The sequence below is a fragment of the Equus caballus genome, chromosome 14, assembly GCF_041296265.1.
Source record: "Equus caballus isolate H_3958 breed thoroughbred chromosome 14, TB-T2T, whole genome shotgun sequence".
Lineage (NCBI taxonomy): Eukaryota > Metazoa > Chordata > Mammalia > Perissodactyla > Equidae > Equus > Equus caballus.
The window spans coordinates 53,000,815-53,025,997 of record NC_091697.1 but is presented as its reverse complement, the minus strand read 5'-3'; the positions used below and the strand labels follow the sequence as shown (position 1 = coordinate 53,025,997).

At 47.4% G+C, this 25,183-nt stretch overlaps 3 protein-coding genes across 14 annotated transcripts in view; 1 reads left to right on the top strand and 2 right to left on the bottom strand.

Annotated features, from left to right (window-relative positions):
* Nucleotides 1–9,303, top strand: part of PAIP2 (poly(A) binding protein interacting protein 2) — a 20,305-nt gene extending 11,002 nt beyond the window's left edge. For 6 of the 8 annotated variants that reach the window (XM_001504236.7, XM_014730643.3, XM_070234186.1 and 3 more), the window contains 3 exons: nucleotides 3,933–4,096; nucleotides 5,539–5,718; nucleotides 8,286–9,303. In XM_001504236.7, coding sequence (XP_001504286.1) covers nucleotides 3,959–4,096; nucleotides 5,539–5,718; nucleotides 8,286–8,342 — 375 coding nt within the window. In that variant the 5' untranslated portion in view covers nucleotides 3,933–3,958 and the 3' untranslated portion in view covers nucleotides 8,343–9,303. Of the gene's footprint in view, nucleotides 1–431; nucleotides 499–3,932; nucleotides 4,097–5,538; nucleotides 5,719–8,285 lie in introns of all 8 variants that reach the window. The other 2 variants (XM_014730642.3, XM_070234185.1) reach the window with 1 other exon arrangement.
* SLC23A1 (solute carrier family 23 member 1) lies at nucleotides 7,367–22,961 on the bottom strand. 5 transcript variants are annotated; one of them, XM_023617599.2, is made up of 16 exons: nucleotides 22,833–22,961; nucleotides 20,313–20,374; nucleotides 19,544–19,678; nucleotides 18,923–19,080; nucleotides 18,096–18,184; nucleotides 17,871–17,938; nucleotides 17,520–17,701; nucleotides 17,267–17,387; nucleotides 16,836–16,992; nucleotides 16,374–16,521; nucleotides 15,717–15,822; nucleotides 15,353–15,482; nucleotides 15,112–15,255; nucleotides 14,535–14,630; nucleotides 11,404–11,670; nucleotides 7,367–7,789 (listed from the first exon to the last, which is right to left on the bottom strand). In XM_023617599.2, the coding sequence occupies exons 1-15, from the start codon at nucleotides 22,852–22,854 to the stop codon at nucleotides 11,423–11,425; spliced, it is 1,866 nt and encodes a 621-aa protein (XP_023473367.1). In that variant the 5' UTR covers nucleotides 22,855–22,961; the 3' UTR covers nucleotides 7,367–7,789; nucleotides 11,404–11,422. The 5 variants fall into 5 exon arrangements, with proteins under 5 accessions (XP_023473367.1, XP_014586127.1, XP_070090273.1 ...); XM_014730641.3 differs by lacking the exon at nucleotides 22,833–22,961 and adding an exon at nucleotides 21,489–21,707; XM_023617598.2 differs by lacking the exons at nucleotides 7,367–7,789; nucleotides 22,833–22,961 and adding exons at nucleotides 10,675–11,210; nucleotides 21,489–21,691.
* On the bottom strand, nucleotides 22,942–25,183 carry MZB1 (marginal zone B and B1 cell specific protein). The gene is made up of 4 exons (XM_001502483.5): nucleotides 24,795–25,183; nucleotides 23,858–23,982; nucleotides 23,377–23,487; nucleotides 22,942–23,278 (listed from the first exon to the last, which is right to left on the bottom strand). The coding sequence occupies exons 1-4, from the start codon at nucleotides 25,134–25,136 to the stop codon at nucleotides 23,122–23,124; spliced, it is 735 nt and encodes a 244-aa protein (XP_001502533.2). The 5' UTR covers nucleotides 25,137–25,183; the 3' UTR covers nucleotides 22,942–23,121.

The window sequence follows — 25,183 nt, the reverse complement described above, 5'->3', positions numbered from 1 at the left end:
AGAATTCTTGGTTCAAAGTTGTTTTCTTTCAACGCTTTGAATATGTTGCCCTGCTTCTGGCCTCTGTGGTTTCTGATGTGACATCTGCTGTTAATCTTATTGACGATTCCTTATATGTGACAAGTCATTTCTCATAGTTTTAAAGCTATTCTTAGTATTTGTCCTTGAATAATTTGATTAAAGTGTGTTTATACATGGATCTCTTTGAGTTTATCCTACTTGAAGTTTGTTGAGCTTCTTGGATGTGTAGACTAACAAAGATTTCACCAAGTTTGAGGAATTTGGAACCATTGCTTCTTCAGATATTTTTTGTGACCCCTTCTCCTCTTCTGGGATTCCCATTATACATATGTTGGTACATTTGCTGGTGTCCCACTGGTCTCTGAGGTTCTGTTCATTTTTCTTGATTATTTTCTCTTTCTGCTCCTCAGAGTGAATAATCTCAATTGTTTTACCTTCAAGTTTGCTGATTCTTTATTCTCCCTGCTCAAATCTGCTGTAAGTTCTCTAGTAAATTTTTCATTTCAGTTTTTGTACTTTCCAACTCCAGAATTTGTTTGATTTCTTTTTATAATTTCTCTCTATTGATAATCTCTATTTGATGAGACGTCATTCTTATGATTGCCTTTAGTTCTTTGTACATGGTTTCCTTTAGCTCTTTGAATGTATTTTAAATGCTCAATTTAAAGTCTTTCTGTAGTAAGTCCAATGTCTGGGTTTCCTCAGGACAGTTTCTATTAATTTCTTTTTTTCCTGTGTATAGCCTATACCTTATTCTTTGCATGCCTTGTAATTTTAGTCAAAAACTGGACATGTTGAAGATTATACTGTGGCAACTCTGGAAATCAGATTCTCCTCTCTCCCAGGGTTCTGCTTGTTGTAGTTGTTTGTTCATTAACTTTTCTAAACTAATTTTGTAAAATTTTGTATTTGTGTGTGTGTGCTATTGAAGTCTCTATTCCATTAGCATAGTGGTCAGCTAATTTTTAAAAGAGATTTTCTTCAATACTTGTAAGCAAAAAACAAAACTCTCCCAGTCTTTGCAGATGGGCTCTTGTGTATTTTGAGGCACACCTTCAATACTCAGGCAGTTTACAACTCCATCTTAGCCTTCATTTTATGTGCAGAGCCTGAAGGTCAGCCAGAGGTGTGAGTGTAAGGCCTTCTCAGGTCTTCCCTGATCTGGGAAGGCCATGCCCATGGCCTTCCAGGTTCCCCAGAATATGCAGGAGCTTTTCAAAGCCCTTACTCCCAAAGCATCTCCTTCACCAGCCTTTCCTCCCAGGTTTTTTTTGCTTTGGCTTGTTTGCACCAGCTGTTATTTCTTGCCCTAAGCCACATTGGCTGCTGCATTTGCGTTTAACTGTTTTCAACAGATGCCAATCAGATACTTTAAAAAAGTAAATTTTTTGGTATTTGAACTGTATAGTCAGCTTTCAAAAATAGCAAAACAAAGGATGCACTTTGGTCCAAGAAGGGTCAAGAACAGGTCATAGAAGAAAATTAAAAATCTTATACATTACCTTATAACACCTTGCATCAATAATTGTAGGTCTGTGAGCGTTCTGAAAGTACGTGATCCTTACTCCTCTGGCTTTCACTTGGTTGGCTGTAGCTAGAATTCTGGTCAGCAGTTGTTCCTTCCCTCAGCTATTAAGGTATAAGATTAATGCCCAGGCTCCAGTTCATTTTTATTGGTTTTAATTACGATTTGTTTGTGAAATATTGCTTGACAAAGTAATTTCATATACTGTCCTTCATAGACTCTTTCACTGGGATCTATATCAAAGCCACACGTTGTTTGATGAGGTGATAATGGGCAAAAAGCTGACCTAGGGCCTTGTCAAATGCAGGGATTGGGCCCTTTTTGCTAAGCACTGTTTAGATTTTGTTACTGGTTGGCATCAAACAAGGAGGAAGGGAATCCCTTGAGATTCCCAGACTATAAAAGTTGCTGAGGCAGATTTTTCATTGTTTATACAAGCTTATGCTCGTAAAATGTGTGGGAAACACTTTTTTCTTAAAAAAGGAAAAAAAAGTTTGCGTTTGTATATAGATATACTTTTGTCACCTGAAGCATATTTAAAAACAAGTTAGAAGTATTTCTAGATGGACATGTCTCACACATACAGTTACTACTAAGCGATTCAATTCCATTTGAATATTGAATATCCTATACTCTGTGCTAAACATTTTTTTTTTGCTGTTTTTAACTAAAGATAAGTTACTTGTTAATATTGTAGTCTTCTATAAGGTAGGATTTAATGGGTACAAGTTGGGGTGGGCTACATGTTGGGAAAATAATAATAAAAAGCTGTTAAAAATTGGTATCTTTGAACATAGTTTAATGATCAGTTCATTCACTGAGTAAATGAAATTCCTCCCAGTTGCAAAACAGAATTGACCCATGCTATTCATAATATTTGAGGCTAATCTAAAATGTAATTCATTTAAAGATAAGCATATAAATGTTTGGTCGCCTGTCATAAAAGAATGAGTAATTTTCTTTAGAGGAATTGATCGTTAGTGAAAACTTGTTATCAAAATAAAGGGTTTTATTTCATCCAAGATTAATGATAAATAAAAGTATCCAAGATATCCATTGCCTGTTTTCTGTCTTGTCTGCTTTCACAGTGCCTCAATTTCTAACCCAAATTATGTTTTCGTTCTACCTACACCCTGGCACATATATCTCAGGCTGTCTCTGCCTCTTTTTCATATACATACAACGATAATTAGGGCAGAAGTTCTCAGTAACTTTTAGTTGAAACTAACAACTAAAAATGTCACCACTGTGATGCTATTGTCATTAGTATTCAGTATTTGAGAAAATACATATGTGTGTTGGAATAGGACCCCCTACCACAACTTAGAGAGTAAATTTGTATTATATGAACAGCTCTGAATTTTTATTATGCTTATGTCTTCTTAAGGATAAGTCCATCAAAGGAATTTAAAGGTCCAGGCAACACAGAGCAAATTTTCCCCTGAACCTTAACCCAAGGAAAAAAACTCTCTCTAATAGGAGGTTTTAGTTTTAGTGTTTTATTTGATTATGATAACTTTGGAGTAACAAGGCCTGAAGAGGTTTTTTTTTTTTTTTTTAAACTCTGTCCTCAGGTATGCCGTTTCCTTCCTTTGGCACAAATCACACTACTGTTTGAATTTGTGTACAAGTGACTCTTTTATGTAAACCCATTTTTAGCAATTTTAGACTTAATAAATTGGTAGAATATTGTAGAATCTGAAACTATGCTTTTAGCCTGCAGTATGTCAATTAGGTTAGATCATGTTATCATTTATTGAGCAGAGTGTAAGAAACCAGACCTACTGTATTAGATACTACGTTTATTCACATAAAAAGAGATTAGATGCCTGAAACTCATTGTACAGTGGGGAAATCCAGGCATGGAGGAACTTGACACAGACCTAGAGATAAAGCAAATAGAGAATGGACTATAAAGTCGAGAGATTCAGAGCTATAACCTGGGACTGAGGAACTAAGAGATTATTAGAAGTTTGTTAGTTTTCACTTTTGGTCTCTGGGCTTTTTAATATCAGTTTTAAAAAGTAGAATTTGCTTTTCATTGTCACTTGGTGACTTAATTCTTCCAGATCATGCTTGTTTTATAAAGCAAGAGATAACCAATATGAAAAATTTGGCTGGTTTAGGGATTCCATTTAAGGAACTGGTTACCTTCATCAACTATTATCAGAAAACTTTAGATGAATCTAGGCTGTTCTCAGCTGTTTCTTAAACATTAAAATTATTTGGGGAAAAAAATGAAGCTTTCCAATTGTTCAGTTTATCATGTGCATTAATATATTGTGTGCATCTAACACCTAACCATGATGCCTGGTAATAATAGATGCTCACTACGACTGAAAGGATTATTAACTGACTAAATTAACTGTGTTGTTTTTCTTTTAAGGTTAAAAACGACAACTAACGTCAACCATGAAAGATCCAAGTCGCAGCAGTACTAGCCCAAGCATCATCAATGAAGATGTGATAATTAACGGTCATTCTCATGAAGATGACAATCCATTTGCAGAGTACATGTGGATGGAAAATGAAGAGGAATTCAACAGACAAGTTAGTTTTGTGTAGAAACATGCTCTTTTTCGTAGCCCATGACAGTCATCAAATAATATAATTGTACTTGTCCCTGAAGCCAGCCAGCCCTCGTGGTCTAGTGGTTAAGATTCGGTGCCCTTACCACCATGGCCCGGGTTTGTTTCCCCATCAGGGAACCATACCACTTGTCTGCTGGTTGTCGTACTGTGGCAGCTGTGTGTTGCTGTGATGCTGAAAGCTATGCCACCTGTATTTCAAATACCAGCAGGGTCAACCATGGTGGACAGGTTTCAGCGGAGCATCCATGCTAAGACAGACTAGGAAGAAGGACCTGGTCACCCACTTCCAAAAACATTGGCCATGAATAGCAGCGGAATATTGTCTAATACAGCGCCAGAAGGTGAGAGGATGGCGCAAAAAAAAAAAAAAAGATCAGGCAGGGTTCAGCTCTGCTGTACACAGGGTTGCCAGGAATTGGAATCACCTTGACTCAAGGGCACTAACAACAAAAAACTTGTCCCTGAAATGTTTTTTATCTGGTGCCTTACATATGAAATATATGGACTTATGTGCCACCACTCCTGTTTTATTTGGATGGTGATTACTATCAGGTTTAACTGCTGATTAAAACAACTCAGGGAGCTTTTTTCAAGGTCCCACCCCACCCCAGAGATTTCTGATTCAGGAGGACTAGGGTGGAGCCTGGGAAACTTGTTTTTTAAAAGCTTCCAGATGGTTTCAGTGAGCAGTTCATTTTGCAAACCACTGCCTTACACCAATCAGTTCTGTTTCAGTGAAAGTGAAGAGAATTCAGGAATCACGAGCAGACAGGCACAGGTACTAGGGTGCAGAATTGTGCTGTTCTCATTTGATCTAAAAGTTCTCAATATGATCAGCCTGAAAATCTGACACCACTGTTCTCTTTAGAGAACTCTCATACATTGATAAATGTTATCTTTTATTTCCATATTTCTGGCACCTATTCCCATCTTTCATCTAGTTCCTTCCCGATCGTCACTTTGGTATCAGTAGTCAGCTTGATTTTGCCATATCCAACGATGGATGTTCAAGAGAATCAATTGGGGATTTAAAAAAAGGTTTTTTTACCCATGCCCTGACCCTACCCTCTAAAGGTTTTTCGTTGGTCATTGTTAGTTGAGTTTAGGGTTTGTGTAAAGTATCACAGGTAATTCTGATGTGCATTCCTCAATGAGAGCACTCCTTTATTTGTTACTTCTTCCCTGACACCCTCAATGGAAAAAAATATTCTGCTAAGACAAGTTAAAGATGTAGCAAAACCCTAAACAGGTCTTATGGTAAACATTTTTATTTCCTTAGTGCAGAAGCAGAGGAGGAAGTACGACATTGTGTTTTTAAATGGTTTGGTTCAAGGTATTTTAAGCTGTTCCTAGTGATGTCTTACCAAGTGTGCTATAAATTATCCTTTATTATAAATCCAGATAGAAGAGGAGTTATGGGAAGAAGAATTTATTGAACGCTGTTTCCAAGAAATGCTGGAAGAGGAAGAAGAACATGAATGGTTTATTCCAGCTCGAGATCTCCCACAAACTATGGACCAAATCCAAGACCAATTTAATGACCTTGTTATCAGTGATGGCTCTTCTCTGGAAGATCTTGTGGTAAAAAGTTATTTTTCATCTTTTTAAAACCTAGCTCATCTTTCCCATAAGTGGAAAAGCCAGCAACCATCTGTTTAAGAAGAGTTCCACATCTCTTCCCCTTCAGAAATTATACTGCTTCTTACTATGGAAGCAGAGGCCTCCCAGTCTCACTTGTGACATGGAGTGACTTCCGGCAACACTCTGGAGCTAGTCTGAGACCACCAACAGACTTCTTGCCACTGCTTTTGGTTTTGATAAGTATGTTGCCCTAGGATACTTAAATATCTTAAGGCATTAATCCGAAAGGAGTACACAGTGTGTCCACGTGACTGACCTATACAAAAGTATCTTGATAGGTTTTGCTCTTTAATTTTGTCTTAAACTTTTTGTGAAATTTGCAAATTTTTGTCTGAAAGGTAAAATTTTGGAGATTTTTTTCCTGACCTAGGAATTTTCATTGAGTTACCCTAACTTCACTGAGAACTGTGATTTAATAAGGACTTTTACAAGCTCTTGGCAGAAAAGGAACACAAACCTATTTGCATTTTTAGTCCTTCTCAGTGTCTCATTGCTAGTGTCTCATTTGTAGTAAAAAGTTTTTTCGGAACTTGTGGTAACTATATGTTAGTACTAGAGTAGAACCTGAGGAGTCCTTCACTAAAATTAAGATAAAGTCAGAATGTTAACCTTTCTGTCTATACTGACAGTCTCTAGTTGCTTCTACAAGATAGTTCTCTGCAATTTACCCACTACACTCTGAAGTATTTCTTGCAGTTGTCTTCTGTTCATTGTGTAGTGATTTCCTAACCTGGCTATACATCATAATTACTTTGAAGCATTAAAAACAAAAATAAGTTCTTCACCTATATCCGAGACCTGCAGAATCAATCGCCTAGGCATGTTAACTTTTAAAAAACACTCTAGAGGATTTATTATTCAGCCGGTGTGCGCTGTCAGGCATTTGGAAACCATTCTTTTAAAGGGCTGCATAGAGAACGCTGAATTTTACATTGTGGTATAGCCTTTGTTGCTGTAAATGACAGTAACCCAGTTGAGCAGATGTGTAATCTGAATAGTCTGTTGGGATATGCTTGCTTATGGCTACATTAATCACTCCACAAATGATCCTGGTTTCCCTGATGAGTAAAGCCCTTTGCAGGGCATAATGTGTAACTTTAATCTGGACCCCGAGGGCCGGCCAGGTGGGGCAGTGGTTAAGTTCGCACATTCCACTTCGGCGGCCCGGTGTTCTCCGGTTTGGATCCTGGGTGCGGACATGGCACCACTTGTCAAGCCATTCTGTGGTAGGCATCCCACAGGTAAAGTAGAGGAAGATGGGCATGGATGTTAGCTCAGGGCCAGTCTTCCTCAGCAAAAAGGGGATTGGTGGCAGATGTTAGCTCAGGGCTAGTCTTCCTCAAAAATAAGAATCTGGACCCAGTATAATTCCATTGTATAGAAACTGGTTTGTTCAACTCAGTCTGTTTGAGATTACTTGAATTCCTTCTCTTTCTTTTGTAGCTGCCAAAAGATTGCACATTCAAGAACAGTGCATTTTTATTTAAACCTGACACTTTTAAAGTTTAGATATATTTCCCTTGAGAGAGGGGAGAATATGTCCTGTCCAAGGAAATGATTGTGTATAAATTATGAAGCTAAAATTAAATTATTGCTCCAACATGTTTAATATGCTTTGGTCTTGAAGTATGTGACATAGAATGGTCAGATTCAATCTGAAAGCCTGCCAGCATGCCTACATTTCAGGCCCTGGAGTCTGTCCTGGTTTCTTTTCATTTTTACAAAGTTGCATTCCAGGATGTGGTAGAGGAAAATTTCTAGCTATTCACTATTGCTGACACGTCTGCTTAGGAAAGTAAAGATTTAGAGACAGAGAATAATGGTGGCACAAGTCTTTGAGGGTCTTAGAGATTTTGGCCCATTCTTCCCTTTTTTTGAAAAACTGATGCGAAAACGTAGTCCCAGAGAGAGTGACTTATCCAGGCTTACATAGGAAGTTAGGGGCTGGGTTTCCGACTTAGGTCTTCTGACTCCCCATGTAGTTTTCTTTTCCTGTTATATACCATGCTTCCTGTAGGAATTAGAATACAGAAACTGTCGAAGGACAACTCCATATTTTCAATGAGTATCATAAAGTAAAATTAATTCGTAAATAGTTCCCCAGTCACTTTAATCATTTCCACACTTGTTTAAAATTTTTGCATAGTATGAAACTGTTTAAAGAAAGTCAAATATCATAATTAAATGAACAGAATCCTCTGTTCTGTGATACTCCTTTAGTTTATGTGAAGTTAGTGGATTTCTAGTTACACTTAAGCAAATTTAATTTCAATTTCTACTTTCTCTTAAGAAAGTTGACAAAATTTGACACATATATATAGCTTACATCTGGTTCCTCCTCTCCCTGCCATATATTTTTTGGGTTAAGTTTAACCTTACAATCTGAGTTCCTGTGTTTGTCTTATATTTTTTGGAAGATGTTTTTGCATGTGGATCTGAGTTGAATGCTTCTGAGTATCTGAAGCCATCTGTTAATGAACTTGCTTTTTTATGTGCTTATTTTCCAGGTCAAGAGCAATCTGAACCCAAATGCAAAGGAGTTTGTTCCTGGGGTGAAGTACTAAAATATTTGAGTAGACGGGGCCCTCTTTTGGTGGATGTAGCACAATTTCCACACTGTGAAGGCAGTATTAGAAGACTTAATTGTAAAAGCTCTCTCTTGTCACTGTGTTACACTTATGCATTGCCAAAGTTTTGTTAGTCTTGCATGCTTAATAAAAGTGCTGAGACTGTTATTAAGTAAAAAGCTGTCAAACATTTACTGAAAATAGAATTGGCCCCATGACTTGATGTGAAGACAGCGAGGAAAGAAGCACCAGTCAAGTTGTGATAAAGCACCACATTAAATGACCTCTAAATCTTAGTGAATTGTCTTTTTTAGACTAAACTGGTCCCTTATGGTTAACTAACACTTGTTAATGTCTAAACTTTTTTTAAATGAGTAAATTAAGTTTTAGTTGCTAAGCGGACTTCTCAGTTAAGACTTAAATTTGCATTTGTCCCATCAAAAAGAATCTCCTTTTTCTGAAGAAGGCTTGTTAGTTAATTTGAAATAATTTATTACAGACAAGTATGTCTTTGGTTACTGAGGTTACAAGGTAGTGATCAGATGAGAACTAGTTCTGGCTTTTATGGTATGTTATCATGTAAGAAATCTGAATTCTCCTAATGTTACATCTGAGGAAGTATGTGATTTGTGAATTGCATCTTCTTCGAAGGAGTCACTATTGTAGCTATGCCTGAGTGAAGTCTAACATTTGACCAACCCATAATCCAGTTGAACAAAGAAATTGTGACATATGATTTGAGTGGTGCTTTTCCTTGCTTTGTTAACCATCACTACAATAGTCTACAGCACAACTTTTCTTTTAACAAAGCTAGAACAGTTTTGGCTTCTTAAACTTCATATTTGGGTAGGTTAAGCTGCCATACGTGTTCAGTGTGAATAGTGTTTAAGTTGAAAATATTGTAAAAAAATTATATTTTTTCAAAAATATTTAAAAAAATAAATAATAGTAGAACTGAGCTGATGGTTGTGTTTATTGGTGCTGGATTACAGACTCTCCAGTGGGGATACTCACTTTAGTATGGGCTCAGTACCTTACTACAACCCTACTGGCAAGATATGCTGAGAGGGCAGGCTTTATTAGATTCCATGGTGTCAAGTATGTTATGCAAGTATCTGTCCAAAATACACTAGTAAAATAAACCCCAAAGCCCCTTCCATAACCCACCTTGAGTGCCTCTGGCTGCATTGTCAGGGCAGTTGTGGATATCCATGTTAAGAAACTTTTTCTCTGACCAATATAATGATAACCTTACTCTAGTATAACCTCCATTGGCTTCTGCCATTAACAAGCCATTGCTGGTCTTAATTGGGCTGGTTTGCTGTTTTGATTCACCTTGACCTCTTTTCCCTCTCACAAACTTATTTATAATGTGTTTGTGACTAGTCTTTATTTGGTATAGGCTGTCAGCCAACTAGCCAGTTCCTGGTTCCACATACAGTTCTGCCTCATGGCCCTCACTTAGTTGTTGATAATGTCTTCTGTACTTTTCTTGGGCTTGTTAGTCTCAAGAAGATTAAGAAAGCCATGTAGTCAGTTCTGGCTCACATTGTCCCTAGGTCCTTTGATGTAAGCACCTGTGTCCCAGTGTTTTTTAAAAGCCACCTTAACAAACTAATAAACAGGTAGATTTATTAAGAAACTCTGAGGCTGAGATGACCCTGCTTGGCTCTCTTTCTTTTTGGAGCTGTGATACAACCAGTTCCCTCTGTTCTCTAACAACTCAGTACCACAAGTGGCACAGCAGACTGCCACATATCTGAAGCTCACAGATCCTTTCCCTCTGAGCTCACACAGGGGCAAATGAATGAGTTCATTTCCACATACTGTCAAATTATCAGTGCAGTATAATCGGAGATTATAAACTTGAATTAGGCATTGTAACCTAATGATTAAGAGCAAGACTAGCCAGACTTCTGGATGTGGATCCAGTCATCGTGGGCAAGTCACTTAACCTTTCTGTGCCTTAGTTTCCACCTCTTTAAAATGGTAATATTAACAGTATCCATCTCAGGATTGTGTAATTAGTTCATATACATCAAGCACTTAAGACAGTCCCTGGCACATAGGAAGTTCTAAGTGACTGTTGTTATTACTGTTAAGGAGTCATCTAGGCTGAGTTCTCATTTTGTTGGAAATTGTCTGTCTGAGGGAACATGCACCCACATTAAAACTACGTTGGTGTTTAACTAGAGAGCCAGGCATCTGCCTTACAAGTAGAGATGGAAAGGTGCAGAGCATCAGCTACTCTTTTTGAAGCCCTTGGGATGGATAGATGACCCTATCAGGACCTATATGGCATAGTTTTAGGGTAACTGAAGTCATTCTATTTTCATGGGAATTTTATTTTATTACCACTATTGAAACAAGGCAGCTTATATCAGGAGATTTTTCCTGTTCTTGTGTCAATATTTGTCAACCTTTTCCATGTCATAAAGTGATATTTGTTTAGTATACTTGAGTGCAAGGATGGGGCTGCCTGTGGCTGGAGTTTATGGCTCATGAGCTCCAGCTGACCCAGTTTCTGCTCAGATACCCAGAAGGCTGAAGCGATCAATATTTCAGCACACTTGGAACCTCTTAATGGCCCGCACCAGTTGGGAAGTTCCACTCTCACTAAAATGGCTAAGGAATTCCACCTGAAATCCATATATTGACTTTTCACCCAGTCTACCTTCCCTTTAGGACAGTCAAATAGGTCACAAAAGTGGAAACTGAGTAGTTTAGTTTTTCTTTGGTAAAAGCATAAAGATGATGGGGCTGGCTCGGTGGCGCAGCAGTTAAGTTCGCACATTCCGCTTCGGCTGCCCAGGGTTCGCTGATTCGGATCCCGGGTGCGGACATAGCACCTCTTGGCAAGCCATGCTGTGGCAGGCGTCCCACATATAAAATAGAGGAAGATGGGCACGGATGTTAGCTCAGGGCCAGTCTTCCTCAGCAAAAAGAGGAGGATTGGCAGCAGATGTTAGCTCAGGGCTAATCTTCCTCAAAACAAAAAGCATAAAGATGTGATTTTTCAACCCCCCCACAAAAGTCATAGACTAAACACACATCCTACCTTTCCTAGGAGTAATTTTTCAGACCTTGGTGCACACAGACCCAGTTTCTGTATTTTCTGGAGTGTCTTCTGGAACTGGAAGCTGGCCTTTTGACCTTGAAGAAAATCCTTTGAAGACTGGGCAGATAGGAATGTATTTCAGAAAGGCAATCCTTTTTACCATGCTCATTCCAAAGGGGAAGTCATAGCTCTTGAGGCTGGTAGATGTTTCACTGTTCGCATGGGCCCCAGCTTTCCACTGTATCAGACCTCGTTCCTCTGGGCTCCCTGGAAAAGGGTGGTAGGGTCACTTACCAGGGCTGGCAACCCTCTACTACCTCCCCATAAGCTAGCCCTGAGGCAAACCTCTGGAATCAAGTGTCTTGATTCTGAAATACCTTCTGGTCCTAAAAAGCTGTTGAATCCATGATTTCTCAGCTCGTAAACTGGCCTGAGATCTAGGGAACCTTAAAGGATACTGGTTATAATTAGCATTTATTGCATATCTACAGTGTGCCAGGCTCTGTGCTAAGTGCTTTAATTTCATTTTCTCCTTCAAAACACCTGTGAGAGGTCTATAGGCACTATTCTATAAAATTTTATGATGAAACAAATTTTGAGTAATTAACCTACATCTTGAGTGTGGAGCTAATGTGTGCTGGGCCCATGGGGACCAAATAGTGCCCAGACTTTGCTGTGGGGGCAGAGAAGTATATTTAGAAACACTATATTAATATTCAATATTATGATTCCAAGTTTGGAAAATAAACTCATTTTTATAATACCTGAGAAATTCAAACTAAGAAAATCTTTGGTGGTGGTAGTGATAGACACGAGATTTTTTTTTACAACTAGGGAAATTCTCCCTTAGGAGGTTGGGGAGGGGGGCATGAAATCTCTGAGGTTTTCGCAAGAGGGTTGGGGTTGACGAAGACTGACATACCGTAAATCTAGTAGAAAGAGTGAGATTTCCACATGTTGGCAGCCCAGGCTGACAACCCCATGAGTAATGCAAACAAAATGTATCCCAAAATCTCAAGAGTAGAGGGCCCTGAGAGAGGGCTGGGGTCCTCAGGGAAGACTACCTGGAGGAGGCACTATCTGAGCTGGGCGGGCTGCACAAAGAGCACAGGTGAGCAGAGGAGGGGGAAGAGCTGTAGGTGTGGCACAGGACTGTGGTGTCTGATCACCCTGCCCCCCTCACACAACAGCCGGCCCAGAGCTCCCTCGCCTACCCTCCACATCCCTACCTGCAGACCCTCTCTGGTGCTTCTCCAAGTCCCTTCCATTCTCCTAGGCCCCATCTAGTCTCATCCAGGAAGCCCCCTAGGTGACTCCAGCCCGGGCTAATTGACCTTATTGCTCTAAATTGCTTTAAACCCTGTTTTACTTCCTATCTCCTGCTAGGAGCTCCTCAAAACAAACTGTAACTTAGACTCTTTTTTGCACATCCCCTTCAGTGTCTAACCCAAGGCCAAGCTGGTAAGCCCCACCAGAAATTGCTGAACTAAATTGCCTGCCCCTCTAAAGTTGGGCTGTGGATGGACAGAGAGAAAGAGGCAGTGCAAAGTGGCTCATCAGCAAAGTGTGCCTATCACAGAGAAGCGAGCTATGTGATTCCATGGTTAAGGACAGGGTTCTGAACCAGCCAGACCTACATTTGAACCCAGGTTGTATGACCTTAAGCAAGTGATTTAACCACTCTGAGCTTCAGGTTCGCCCTTGGTACACATTGAAGGACCATTGAATATTACGTAGCGTAACACGTACAATGATCCCTGGCAGCGTTGGTTACTAATGAGCCGTTGTTTTGGTTGAAGGATGGGGATGTGAGGAACTCAGGCAGTCTGAGGCTGTTGTTAACATCTGGGTAGCTTAATCCAGCTACCAGAATCACAAGCTCTTCAGTGTACAGCTGCCCACCTAGATGCCCTCCTTCTCCCTGGATTCCCTAGGCATTGAGGCTGCCACTTCCCTGTCTCAGGTCCACAGGATGGGCTGCTCCAGCCCCCAGCCCAGCTTCCTCTAAATGGGGAGGGGTGGGTACCATGATCAGGTACCACCCATCCATCCAAGGGGTAGCTGATACCAAGAGCTCCCTCATCTGATGCTGTCTAAAATTCTTAAAAGTGCCAGGGATCCCTAGCCCTTCCCTGCCCAAACTCCATCCCACCAGCTGTGCACAGCCAGCTTCTGACTGCTGTGCTCAGAATAGACACTTGTATCCTTGGAGAGAGGGAAGCAAGTGCGGCCTGCTGCTATGTTCAGGCTGGTAAGTGGTGGGGGATGGAGGGCCATCATCCTGCTACTCCCATCCCTCATATCCCTGGATTAATGCAGTCTTTAACCCCTTGTCTCCACGGAGATTTCCCTGATCTTCCAGTTGCCCTAAAACCCTCCAGCAGAGGCAGTGTGGTACAGTTGTTGGGACACAGGCCATGGACTGACTGCATCAGATGGACTTTGTTAAAATCCCAGATTTTCAACGTGTCACTTAACCTCTCCAATTCTGTTTCCTCAGATAAAATGGTGTTGATGGTCTCTGCCCCACAGGATAGTTTTTGAGGATGAAATGAGACACTTAGCTCCATGCCTCACCCACAGATGTTTGGTAAATGTTAACTATGTTTGTTACTAGTTAGAGAAACCAGTGACATTTAGATTTTATATATTTACTGGGCACATAAACATGGGCCAGGAGGGTTCTCAGGGACCCCACAAAATATCCTCCATGATCCCTGCAAAAAGCCCTGATACTATTCTAGTAGCCATCATGACAGGTTGCTGGCATATTTGGAGTGGCTGTTGCCAACATACTGATGCTACATTTGTGTCTGTCCTACTCTAAGAAAGCAAAGGCACCCCTCAACCTGGTGGCTGTCAAGAAATGGAGAGGAAACAACTCACAAGGCCCTGAAATAACTCTCCTAGCCCCACCCTCTTCAAGACCTATGAGGCATGTCTGTGCCTCAGTCTAGCCAGTGGTCTCTCCCTCCAGCCAGTAGGCACTCCACCAGCCCAGCTGTTCCTGCGTCTCCCTGCAGGACCTGCATTGCATTGGACCTGGCCACAGCCCCAGCTAAGAGGACATCTGTTGGAGTGCATATGAATCCAGCCTAGTTCTGTGTTCCCCTCCCAGGGCTGACCCATACCTGGCACTGTGTTGTCCAGTATGAAAGCGAGGCACCCACCCACAAACATCTCCGTGGTCAGCAGCACAGTCAGAATCTGGTCCACTTCAGAAATGCCTGTGGAATAGGCCAAGGGCCAATGGGTATCATGGCTCCATGGAGAGAACAGAGCTCAGGAACTTTCCCCACTTGTGCAGCCTGCTGACTTCCTTGAGCAGGTGTGGAGATGGGACAGTACAAAACTCTGACTTTCAAGCCTCTCTGCACATCCTCTTCCATCCTTGGATTCAAATCCCAGTTTTGCCTTTTGCTACTTCTTGTCTTGGGACAAATCATTTAACCTCTCTGAGCCTCACTTTCCTCATCTGTAACATGGAGATAATATCTGTCTCGTGGAGCTGTTGCGAAAATTAAATGAGCACCTGTCCATAGAAAGTGTCTTAGTAAAGGACAGCTGTTAATTAGCCTCTCAGTTGCTAATTAACATCCAGAGGTTGTGCAGGGTTTGTGGCTCTAGCTGTGTGGAGCCTTTGAGAGAAAGGGTTGTGCTCAGAGTCGGGCCTGTCACACCTCCCGCACCCCTAGGGAGTGGAGGCACCTGTGTTGATGGCGCCGGGGTTGGAAGTCAGGTAATTGGGCAGCGTGAGCCCGAAGAACATGGAAAATCCGAGCACGAAGAGGTTGCGGGAGGAGTTCATGTCCACGAACTGCAGGTTGGACAGCCCCACAGCCGTAATCATGCCTGAGGGCGCAGAGAGGTCAGCCCTGGGAGGGGAACACAGAGAGGCTCCACCACTCCGCCACCGCGCTGCGTCCCCGGACACGCGCGCAGCACTCACCGAAAAGGGTGCAGAACATCCCCCCCAGGATGGGGTCCGGGAGCGAGGCGAACAGAGCTGTGAACTTGCCAATGGTGCCCAGGACCAGCATGATAGCCGCACCGTACTGCACCACGCGCCGGCTGCCTACCTGCCAGCGAGCCAGGGGGCGGGGCTAGACCCAGGGGGCGAGGCTGGGGCGGGGTTAGTCCCGGGGGCGGGGCCTGTTATAGGAGGGAGGCACAAATGGGCCAGGGCTTGACGCAGGGCGGGGCCTCTCAAAGACAGGGTGGGGCTAGACCAAAGCTGAGACCCCGCTTGGGGCGGGGCCTGGGGCACACGGAATGGGGGTGGGGCTTCGTGCTGCTCTGGCTTGTGGTGGCACCTTGGTAATCCCCAGGACGCCAATGTTGGGGCTGGATGAGGTGGACCCATTGCCAGTGCCCAACAGCCCTGCGATAATGCAGCAGATGCCCTCTGTGAAGATCCCTCTGTAAGGAAAGGGAGTGGGGGGCTTAGTCCAGCCTCTGCCCTGGCTTATGTTCTCCCATCACCCCATCATCCTGACTGGGCTGCTTGCCTTCTCTGGGTCTGTGCTAGCTGCAACTACCTGTCCGTAGTAATTCCCACTCCAGGCCAGAAGTAGGTCTGGGAGCCAGGAGCCTAGGTTCGAGCGCTAGTCCAGTGCCCTGGCACTTACTCCCTTAGGCGATTCTGGGCTTCAGTTTCCTCATCTGTAAAATGGGGATAATAAGGGTACCCGTCTTACAGAGTCGTCAGCAGACTGCGTAAGAGAATGCACATCCATGGCTAGGCACATGGACCATCGTTAATGACTGTAGTTTCCTTCGGACTTCATTATCTCCTCAGCTACTCGAAACACTCTGATGAGAGCATCCCCATTTCATAAGTAAGGAGAACAAGGTCTGGAGAGTTAGTGACTTGCCCAAGTCCACACCTCTGGGACTCAACTCTGTTTCTACCTTTGCTTCCTGTGTAGCCCCTGAGGGGATCAGATATTGGGGAGGGCAGGTGGGCATACCTGTTGATAGCATGTACTGGAGGGGGTGGCGCACCAGCCAGACGGGCACAAGCATAGTAATCTCCGATGGACTCAATGATGCCTGCTAGTGTGGCACTAAACATTCCCAGGACAGCAGCTGCAGTCACTGTGGGCAGGCCCCACTGACCTGGGTCATGAGGAGACAGGAGTTTGGATGCAGTGCTTCTAGGTGGGTCAGGGAGTGGACTAGGCAGGACTTGGGCAGGGGGCAGAGGAAGGGATGTCAAGCTGGGGTGGGAGCTGTACAAATAAGCTAGGGGAGCTTATTTGGGATCACTCAGAGCCATGAAGCTAGAGTGAGACTTTGAGCAAAACACCACTCTGCCTGGCACACTATATATGTGCAGCTGATGCTAGTTATGTCATCAGCTGAACTGGGGTCACTAGTGGCCTCACAGGTGGTCTTAGTTGGAGGCAGAGGGCCAAGGTGGGGTCACTCACAGGGGTAGGGGATGCGGATCCAGGGCGCAATAGACATGATGTCCCCTCGGGCGTCCGTTCGTGCCTGGAAGCCATAGGCTGTGGAGTCTGCGGGCAGCACATCTGTCAGGGTCATGATGTAGCAGAGCAGCCACACAGTCATGATGGCCAGCACAATCTGAAATGGGGTGGGGTGAGGGGTGCACTGAGCTGCCTTGGAGAGCTCAGTCCAGGCTAACCAGCCCCTACCTCCACCCTAGCCCCAGCCCTAGCAGTTGCCCCAGCCCTAGCTCAGACTCTACCCCAACACCTGCTCCAGCCCCGGGCTGGGACCTCATCTCTGCTCTGCCTCTAGCTCCCCCTCTGTCCCAGCCCTTGCCCCCCACTTTAGCCCTGGACACAGGTCCAGGCCCTGCCCTAGTCCCAGACCCAGCTGCCTGTCAGCTCCTTACGGGAAACATCTTGAAGATCTGGATGCGGAAGACAGTGAGTCCCTTTCCCCAGCAGTAGACAGGCAGCAGGAAGGTGAGGTTGCGCAGGTACTGGGAGAAGAGGATGATCAGGAGAATGGAGCTGGGGGCAGAGGCACAAGGAAGAGATGGCTGGCAGGCCGGGCTAGGGGCAGGAGCCAGGACTAAGGGGGCGAGACATCAAGTGGTTGAGGAGGCTGGGACTGGGCTAGGATCAATCCTGGTGCCTGCTCACCAAGCTGAGATACCCCAGTGGGAGCCTGCTCGGTCTCCAGCATCTTGGAAGACGGAAAGGCCAATGAGGGAGACAGTGGGGGTCACTGTGAGAGGCCCAATGTAACTGAGCAGGGCCCCAGGAAGCCCCATCAGCCCGATCACCACCTCCACAATGCTGGACACTATGATTGCACCCTGGACCTGGAAGCACAAAGATCAGCTATAAGTCACTATGTAGAGGCCATGACCTCCACATAAAAAAAAAAAGCTTCAGACCACCTCCTCGCATCCCGCAACTCATCAGTAGCTCTCTCTCCCATCTAGCCCCCTCCTCAGGTCTAAGTCTCTTCTGCCCCACATGCAAACGCACCTCTCGCATCCGTGGGTGCCAGATATGAGAGGTGTTCAGGGGCAGACTCCAGTTACCGTAGATCTCCTCTAGGGGCAGAGAGAGAGGGACACACACACGCACACATGGACAGGGAACAGAGAAGAGAGGGAGAGAATGCACACCGGTGTCTGGACTCAGGACAATCACCCAGACCTCCAAGCTCCTGGGCCTCCCCTTTCCAGCAGACCCCAGAAGTGTGCCCACCTTCCGGCGGGCATTTCCATCTCTCCAGGGCCAGGATGGCTTTGGCTGGGACCAGAAATGCAAAGGCGCTGGCCTGGAACAGCGGCAGCCTGGAAAGAGAGGCACAGAGGAATGGGGGGGGGGGGCCGGGGAGGGGCAGAGACACAGAGACAGGGAGACCCAGAGTGAGGGGCACAGAGGGAGGGATAGAGAGAATCACACACAGGGACAGAGCCACAGAGGGACAGAGCAGGGGCAGAGCAGAGGGAAGTCACTAAGGCCCCAGGCAGGACTCTAACATTTTCGGGGCCCAAGGAAGAAAACAAATGGAGCCCTTGGCCCACAACCTGCCCCCTTTTCCTGCTCAACACCAGCTCCTACACTGTGAGGGGCCACATGCACAAAAGTGGACAGCTCAGTTCTTGTATCGAGGCTCCACTCACAACCTTCCTCCATCCTCCCACCACACTAACAGCCATCTTTTGGCCACCCAGGTCCAGGGCTGTGCAGACAGGAGCAGGATGCTCCCAGGAGGATGGGCCATTGAAGAGCCCCACACAGGCCCTGGAAGCAAGGAAGCAGGTGGTCCTGATTACCCAGCTTGGGGCTTGATGGGAGAGCCCAGCTAGGACACATTCCCTTGAACCCACAGACTCTTTGTCCTTGAGGATTGCCAAGGGCCCAGGGTAGGACCCCAGCTGCCTGGCTCTAAGGCTGGCCTGGGATTGGAGGCAGATTCACAGCTTTTTTGTCCCATAAGAGTCCTCTGAGAGAGACCACCTGCTCCTGTTGTGTGGATTACTGTGTGTGTTGGGGGGTGGGGGTGGGGGCAGCGTGGGGCAGCTCACCGGATGCCCAGTGTGGTCTGGATGAGGGTGGTGATGCCCACACAGGTGAAGATGGTGCCGATGAGCTGGCTGACCACATGCTGGTCACGGCCCACACACATTGCCTCAGCCAAGAGGAAGGGCACAGCGATGGTGCCACTGAAGCAAGTCAGGTAATGCTAGGGGCAGGGGGGAGAGTGCATGAGGCAGGGTGCAAGGAGCTCACAGGGAAATAGGGGCACCCTAACAGTTCTCATGTCTGTCTCAGTGGGCCTGAACCCATGCCTCCCTTGGCAATGTGCCCACCCAGGACTGACCCTCCCACAAGGGATTCCCAGAGAGCTACTGCTCACCTCTCTGGGGGTTACTAATCTGACCCCAAGTTATTCCTATGCTTCTGTGGAGTGGGCCCTCTTCCCTGTCACTGACACTCAGCCTGCCTGGCAGGTGACACATGCTCCCAGGGTTAATCCTCTCTCAGGCACCATCGAGCCTTTTCCCCACCCCTGCTTGGTGACAGTCATTGTTGCTGACCTTAGTTTTCTCTTTCTGTTACCCAAGATAACCTTGTTGTCCAGAGAGGGGGCCGGGATCCTGGGGAACATGCAGAGTTGGGGTGGGAGACCCTGCAGGGAAACCCACCTGGAAGCCCAGCAGGATGCACAGGTACCAGGGCGGCACGTCCTCAATCTTGTACAACATGTCAAACTTGGACTCTGTGGGCAGGAACAGTGGAGGGTCCCCGATAGAGGTCCCGGCTGAGCCTGGGGACTCATGCTGGAGGCAGCAGAGAGAAGTAACTCAGGGTGGGGACTGGCAAAGTCCGTTCTGCCCTATAATCAATCAGGTTGCCTGAGTGGCCTGTAAGAATGAGGTCCAAGCCTGGACCAAGCCCCACCCTCCCTCATGGTTCACCCACCCACCAATCCTTGGCCTGGCTATACCCGATTCCCACCTCACATTGCCTTGTATAGGGCTGAGTCCACTGTGCTGGCTCCTGGAGCCCTCGAAACCCAGGGATTCTAGCCAAGAGAATGGGCCCCTAAATCAGGAGGTCTGAGGGGCACCAGGAGAGGGGATCAAGAGGCTTCGAGACAATGGACAGGCCCTCTTGAGCCTACTCTGGTCCCACCTCTACCCCTAGGAGGGCCTTGGGGTATCACTGAGGGGAGGATAGGTTGGGCCCCTGCTGGCCCTCAACCTGGAGTCATACAGTCACAAAGCTGAAGGCTTCTTCACCCCTACTACCATCCCCACCCCAACCCCCAATTGCCACAGTCAGCCGGGGACAGTCACTCTTGATCAAGTTCATCAGAACCTTTGTCTCTGCCCTCCCAGGGAGAAGGCTGGCGGAGGCCCTCCAGCTCCCACCCTGCCCTGCACCCACCAACTCCCACTCATCCCCCAGCACCTGTGTCCGGCCCTCGGGGTCCTCTTGGGCTCTCATCTTTGGGGCACAAGTATGTGCAGTTCCTGAAGAGAAGAAGGGATGGCTTTATGAAGGCCACGGAGGACTTTACTCCACATATCAGACATTGTTCAAAGTAAATCTGTAACCAGATCCCCAGCTCTGATTACGAAAGGAGGATCCGGGCGGAGGTCATTATTAACTCTGGCCATAGTGGTAAAGGCTGCCCAAGCCTCCACACAGTTATCTCCTGAGTCCCTTCCCTGCCGCCACCTGAGCCTGGGCACGAGACCTGTTCTTGTTTTCCAAGAGGGCCAAGTGGACAGTGAGGAGTGGACAGTCTTGGCAGTTTACCAAACCCTGGGTGAGGTGAGAGGAAAGGAAGCGGAAATGGGCACTTAGTCCATCACACTCTGCATGAAGCCCTTTCCCGCTTATTAATAACGAGTTAATCATTATCATCATCATAACCACTCTCGTTATTGAGGAATGACTACGAATGACTACGTGCCAAGCAACATCTATGTCTTGTCGTGTTTAACCCCAGACTTTGGGTGGTATTTACAGCTGAGGAAACAGATTTAGGAGATATGATCTGACCAAGGCTACATAGGTAGCAAGATGTTAGAAGACCATTCCTAAAATTTAGGTTGGCCTGAGCTCCTACTGTAAATCACACATTAAATGTGTTAAGGGACTGCCCTCCCCTCCACCACTGCTCACCCCTCAAGGTCCCTGAGGCACACAACAGATGGACCTCTAGAGAAGGAGCTGCTGAGGCTGGTCTGGCCTTGCTTGGCCCCTATGTCCCCTCCCCGCCAGGACCAGCTACATAATTTGTGGGACCTGGTGCAAAATGGAAATGCGGGGCCCCTATTCCAAAAGCGTTAAAAACTGTTAAGACAGCAACAGCAGAGCATTAAACAGAATGTGGGGCCTTTCTAAGCACTGGGCCCTGTGTGACTGCATGTCACACAGCCCCTGAAGCCAGCCCTGGGCCCAGCCTGTCTCCTTCTGGGAGGCCTGGTCCAGCCAGGCCATGGGGCCTGGAGCTGGCTGAGGGGACTTGGGAAGGGCCCCAGGCACTGAGGCTACTCAACTCGTGGAGGCTGGGCTTAAGGTCCCTGGTTCTGCTTCCTGCTTGCTGCCCCAGCCCCGGCTCCCATAGGGCCCACTTACTTCTGGGTTGCTGTACCCATGGCCAGGCCCTGTCCTCAGGGCCCAAGGGCAACACCGCTCTCCAGCTGGGCAGCAGCTTCATGCCACAGCCCTGAATCTGTCGGCCTGTCCAGCCTTCCACCTGTTCCTCTGTCCGCCTGTCCTCCCCTCTCCCTTCTTGGCTCCAGCTCCTGGATTCCCAAAGTCGTCTGACCAGTTTGAAGCCTCTAAGCTGTTCCTTAGCACTTTCCTCCCCACCTTTTCCTCCCCACCACTCTCCAGGGGGCTATGGAGACAGGGCCCCACCTCTTCCAGCAGCACAGTCCAGTAGACACTCAATTCAACCCAAACCACATACACCCCCATAGAGAGACAAGGCTGGGAAGTTGCCCATGGTCTCAGATATAGTTGCACAAATGGACCCACAACACCCGGGTTCTGATTGAGAGTCTCTCCAAATCACTCCACATAAACCTAGGGCCACACAGGGCCACATCACAGGTTCCAGCTCCACGCTGGACACTACTGATGGCTCCGCCAGTTCCTGGGCCCTGGCTCTCCTCCTGGTGCCTAGGGGTTCTCTCCTGGGCAGAATGCCAGGGAGGAGGGGCCTCGGGCAGATCAGGAACAAATGACAGACGATGGAATGTAGGGGGCTGGGCTGCAGTGCCGCTCAGAGAAGCTGCAGTGGTCAGGGCCTGCCTGGGGTACCCCCGTTCCTATAGCAACGACTTTCCCCCAACCCAAAATCTGAATCTCCTCCTAGCCCTGCCGCTGCTCAGCCTGAGACTTGGCCTGAGCCTCTGTGCTGTCTAAGCCTGGGTTTCTGTGTCTGTCAACTGGGGATTAGAGCATCTGTTCTGTCCACCTCCCACGGCTTCAGCAGATCAGAGACACACTCACAAAGGAAACTGCGAGTTGTAGCGCCATGTGACCCTAGGCTCCCAGGCCCAGGTGGGACCCAGGTGGGGCCCTTTTTTCTGTTGCTATGGAAAGGGCCCTAGGTCAGAATAATTTCTGGGGAGAGCAGGACTTAGAGCCAAGATGCTGAATCCAGCCCGTTCTGGGAACCCTGCCCTGTCCTGTCCTAGGCAGGCATCTAGGCTCCAACCATGCCAGCTGAGGACAGAGGCAGAGTTTAGGAAGTGAGCAGCCGCTGGGCATAGGCCCAGTGAGACGAGTCTTCTGGGAGGGACACAGCATGGAGCGGTTGCAGTAGGTGTGTCCACAGGGTGGTCTGCCTGTGGAGTTTTTCTTGGTTTTTCTTTTCTCTCCTGATGGATCTGGGGTTTCACTGTTCATATAACTGGTTCTCTATGCCTTTGACAGCACACTCAAATTCCAACCATGACAGATCTCACTTACCCCTGGGAAAGTGTGGGGACATGTATTTGCCCTCTCTAGGAGCGACATCAGCAGAAACACCAATGTCTGTCCTCCCAGCTGCCCAAGCACCTTTTGCAGAGAGAACGAATCCAGGTCACTGGGTTTTATTTGAGTCCAGAGGGGAAGGCCTTGGCCCCCGCCCAGGCCCCAGTGCCCTGAAGCTGGCGGAGGGAGGGAGAGTGGTAGCCTGCAGAAAGACATGGGGTAGATCCAGAGAAAGCCCCAGCTCTCTTCAGGGGCTGAGCAGGTCGAGGAAGAAGGAGCTGGACTAGAGCTCTGTCCTTGTGCCTGGTGCCTCCTTTGAGCATGCCCCCCGGGGGCCTCCACACAGCAACACCTCCAGAGCCGCTCTGCCTTGTCGGTGGGCTTCATAGATCTGGTCTTCTCCAAACTCCCCCAGGTAGTGAAAACATGTCACGGAGAGCCTAGGGGAGTCCAGCAGCAGCCTCAGACTCTGCCCAGCCCACAGTGGGGCAGACCAAGGCTCCAAGGGCTCCATCCCACCCCGTCCTCCTGTCATTACCTGGTGGGCCAGGGGCCCCCTGTGATCATCACACTGATGCCTGGCTCTGGCCCCTTGCTTAGCCCTGGGCCCGTGAGACGTTTCACCTGGTTCACTTCTTGTACCCCGTAGCTAGAGGCAGTGGGGAAGGGGCAGATATAGCATTAGTGAGAGCCTGGCCAGTGAGGGACCCATCTCCACATGAAGCTGGGAACACTGGGCATTTGCTGAGTTCAGTGCCCAGATTCTGATCCTCCTTGATGTAAAACTGAGGACCAGAGAGCGGAAGCTCCCGGTCCAAGGTCACACAGTGACCTTGTCCCCTGGCCACCTACCCTCCCACTTGCTCCCAGCTCCAGAGCTCAGACTTTGTCCCAGAGAGTCCCCTACCTTGGTCCAGAGCCCTAGTGGAGTGTGTGTGCAGTGTGAGTGGGAGAGTGAGACCCTCCACCCACCAGCACTGCCCCTGGAGGAGGAAGATAGGGCTAGATTTTCAACTCACTCCTTCCAGGTCTGGGAGCAGCTCCGGTCCAGGACGTCTGTGTATACCAACTCGCTCAGCACCTGCTGCCCCCTGGAGTCCGGGGTGTGAAGCTTGGCCTCCGCCTTTGCCAGATGTTGCCACATCTGGAACAAGGAGGGGCTGAGAGCCAGGGCTTCAAGACTCCTCAGTAAGGGGGAGGGGAGGACAGGAGCCTGGGTCTCTGGGGGTAAATGAGGTGGCAAGGGAGGCTTTTGAGCAGGAAGCACCTGGGAGGCTGACTTCATGGCCCACCCCTAGGTGCCGAAAGCTGGGACCGGGCAAGCTGAGGCAGAATCCACTTTCCTGGGATGAGGTGGGTGGGTGGGAAATGCTGAGGTGGAAGGTTAGGCCTTGGTACTGGGGCCTCTCCCCTAGGGCACACCTGCCCATCAGCACATGCTATTTTAAACCACAAGAAGGAGAAACCCAGCCCAGTCTTTAATGACACGTGTGCTGATAGGCCTCCCTCCCCACACAGAGGTCCTCAGGCATGCTTGGAGGTTTGTGTGTGAACTCAGACACACAGATAGTCACACATTCACGCACTCAACATACATGCACACAGCACACATACACCAATGCTCCCCAGTCATGATCTGGGAAGAGTCCAGACCTGAGGATATGCCTGGAAAGGGAACAGTCTGAGAGGACAAGCTGGTGACTCCCTGGGGTCTCAAGGTACTGGGGGGTGTCTCAGACTCTCTGCTCTCTGTTGGGCAGACAAATGGGTAAACTGAGGCATGGAGGTTCAGATGAGGTGAAGATGGCAATATCATGGAAGGCTGAGTCTAGTTCAATGCCTGGGGATAGGGATTTGAGGATGGAAGTCCAGTGGTGGGATCTGAGGTAGATGGAGAGGTCTGGCTTGAGGAGGGGCCTGGGCAGGGGCAGAGGAACTGCTGGGGGAGGGACTCACCTGGTAGGCCACCGCCATGCAGGCATCACAGCGCAGGTGAACAGGCATGTGAGCTGAGTACTTCTCCTCCTCATCGAGCTGTGGGGCAGTGGCTGAGAGTGGGGCCCTCTCCCCAAGGTCCCCTGGGACAGCCCAGGCCCGCAGCAGCAGCAGCAGCAGTGGCAGTAACAGCCTCATGGTCCGTGGAGCCGGCTCAGTGAGTATGGGCTGTGGTTGGGGCGCAGGTGTGCATGCGCGTGTGTGCAGTGGGGGCTGCCCCGGAAGAACTAGCCCAGACCAATGGGGAACCGACACCTCACCTCTCCCATTCTCTCCCTTCCCCCAGGGCCCTGGAGACACCATGTGCGCACCTCCTCTAGTGGACCCGGCTCCAGCCAACTCAGCTCCAT

Excerpts from the sequence above, each read along its gene's own strand:
- SLC23A1 (XM_014730641.3), bottom strand. The coding sequence starts at position 21,570 with ATGAAGCTGCTGCCCAGCTGGAGAGCGGTGTTGCCCTTGGGCCCTGAG. Across the intron at positions 17,702-17,870 it reads GGCACCCACGGATGCGAGAG|GTCCAGGGTGCAATCATAGT; the intron begins GTGCGTTTGCAT and ends TTGTGCTTCCAG. Across the intron at positions 11,671-14,534 it reads ACTGGACAACACAGTGCCAG|GGAGCCCAGAGGAACGAGGT; the intron begins GTATGGGTCAGC and ends ACCCTTTTCCAG.
- MZB1 (XM_001502483.5), bottom strand. The coding sequence starts at position 25,136 with ATGGTGTCTCCAGGGCCCTGGGGGAAGGGAGAGAATGGGAGAGGTGAG. Across the intron at positions 23,983-24,794 it reads GCATGGCGGTGGCCTACCAG|ATGTGGCAACATCTGGCAAA; the intron begins GTGAGTCCCTCC and ends TCCTTGTTCCAG. Across the intron at positions 23,279-23,376 it reads GGGGGCCCCTGGCCCACCAG|GCTCTCCGTGACATGTTTTC; the intron begins GTAATGACAGGA and ends GGACTCCCCTAG.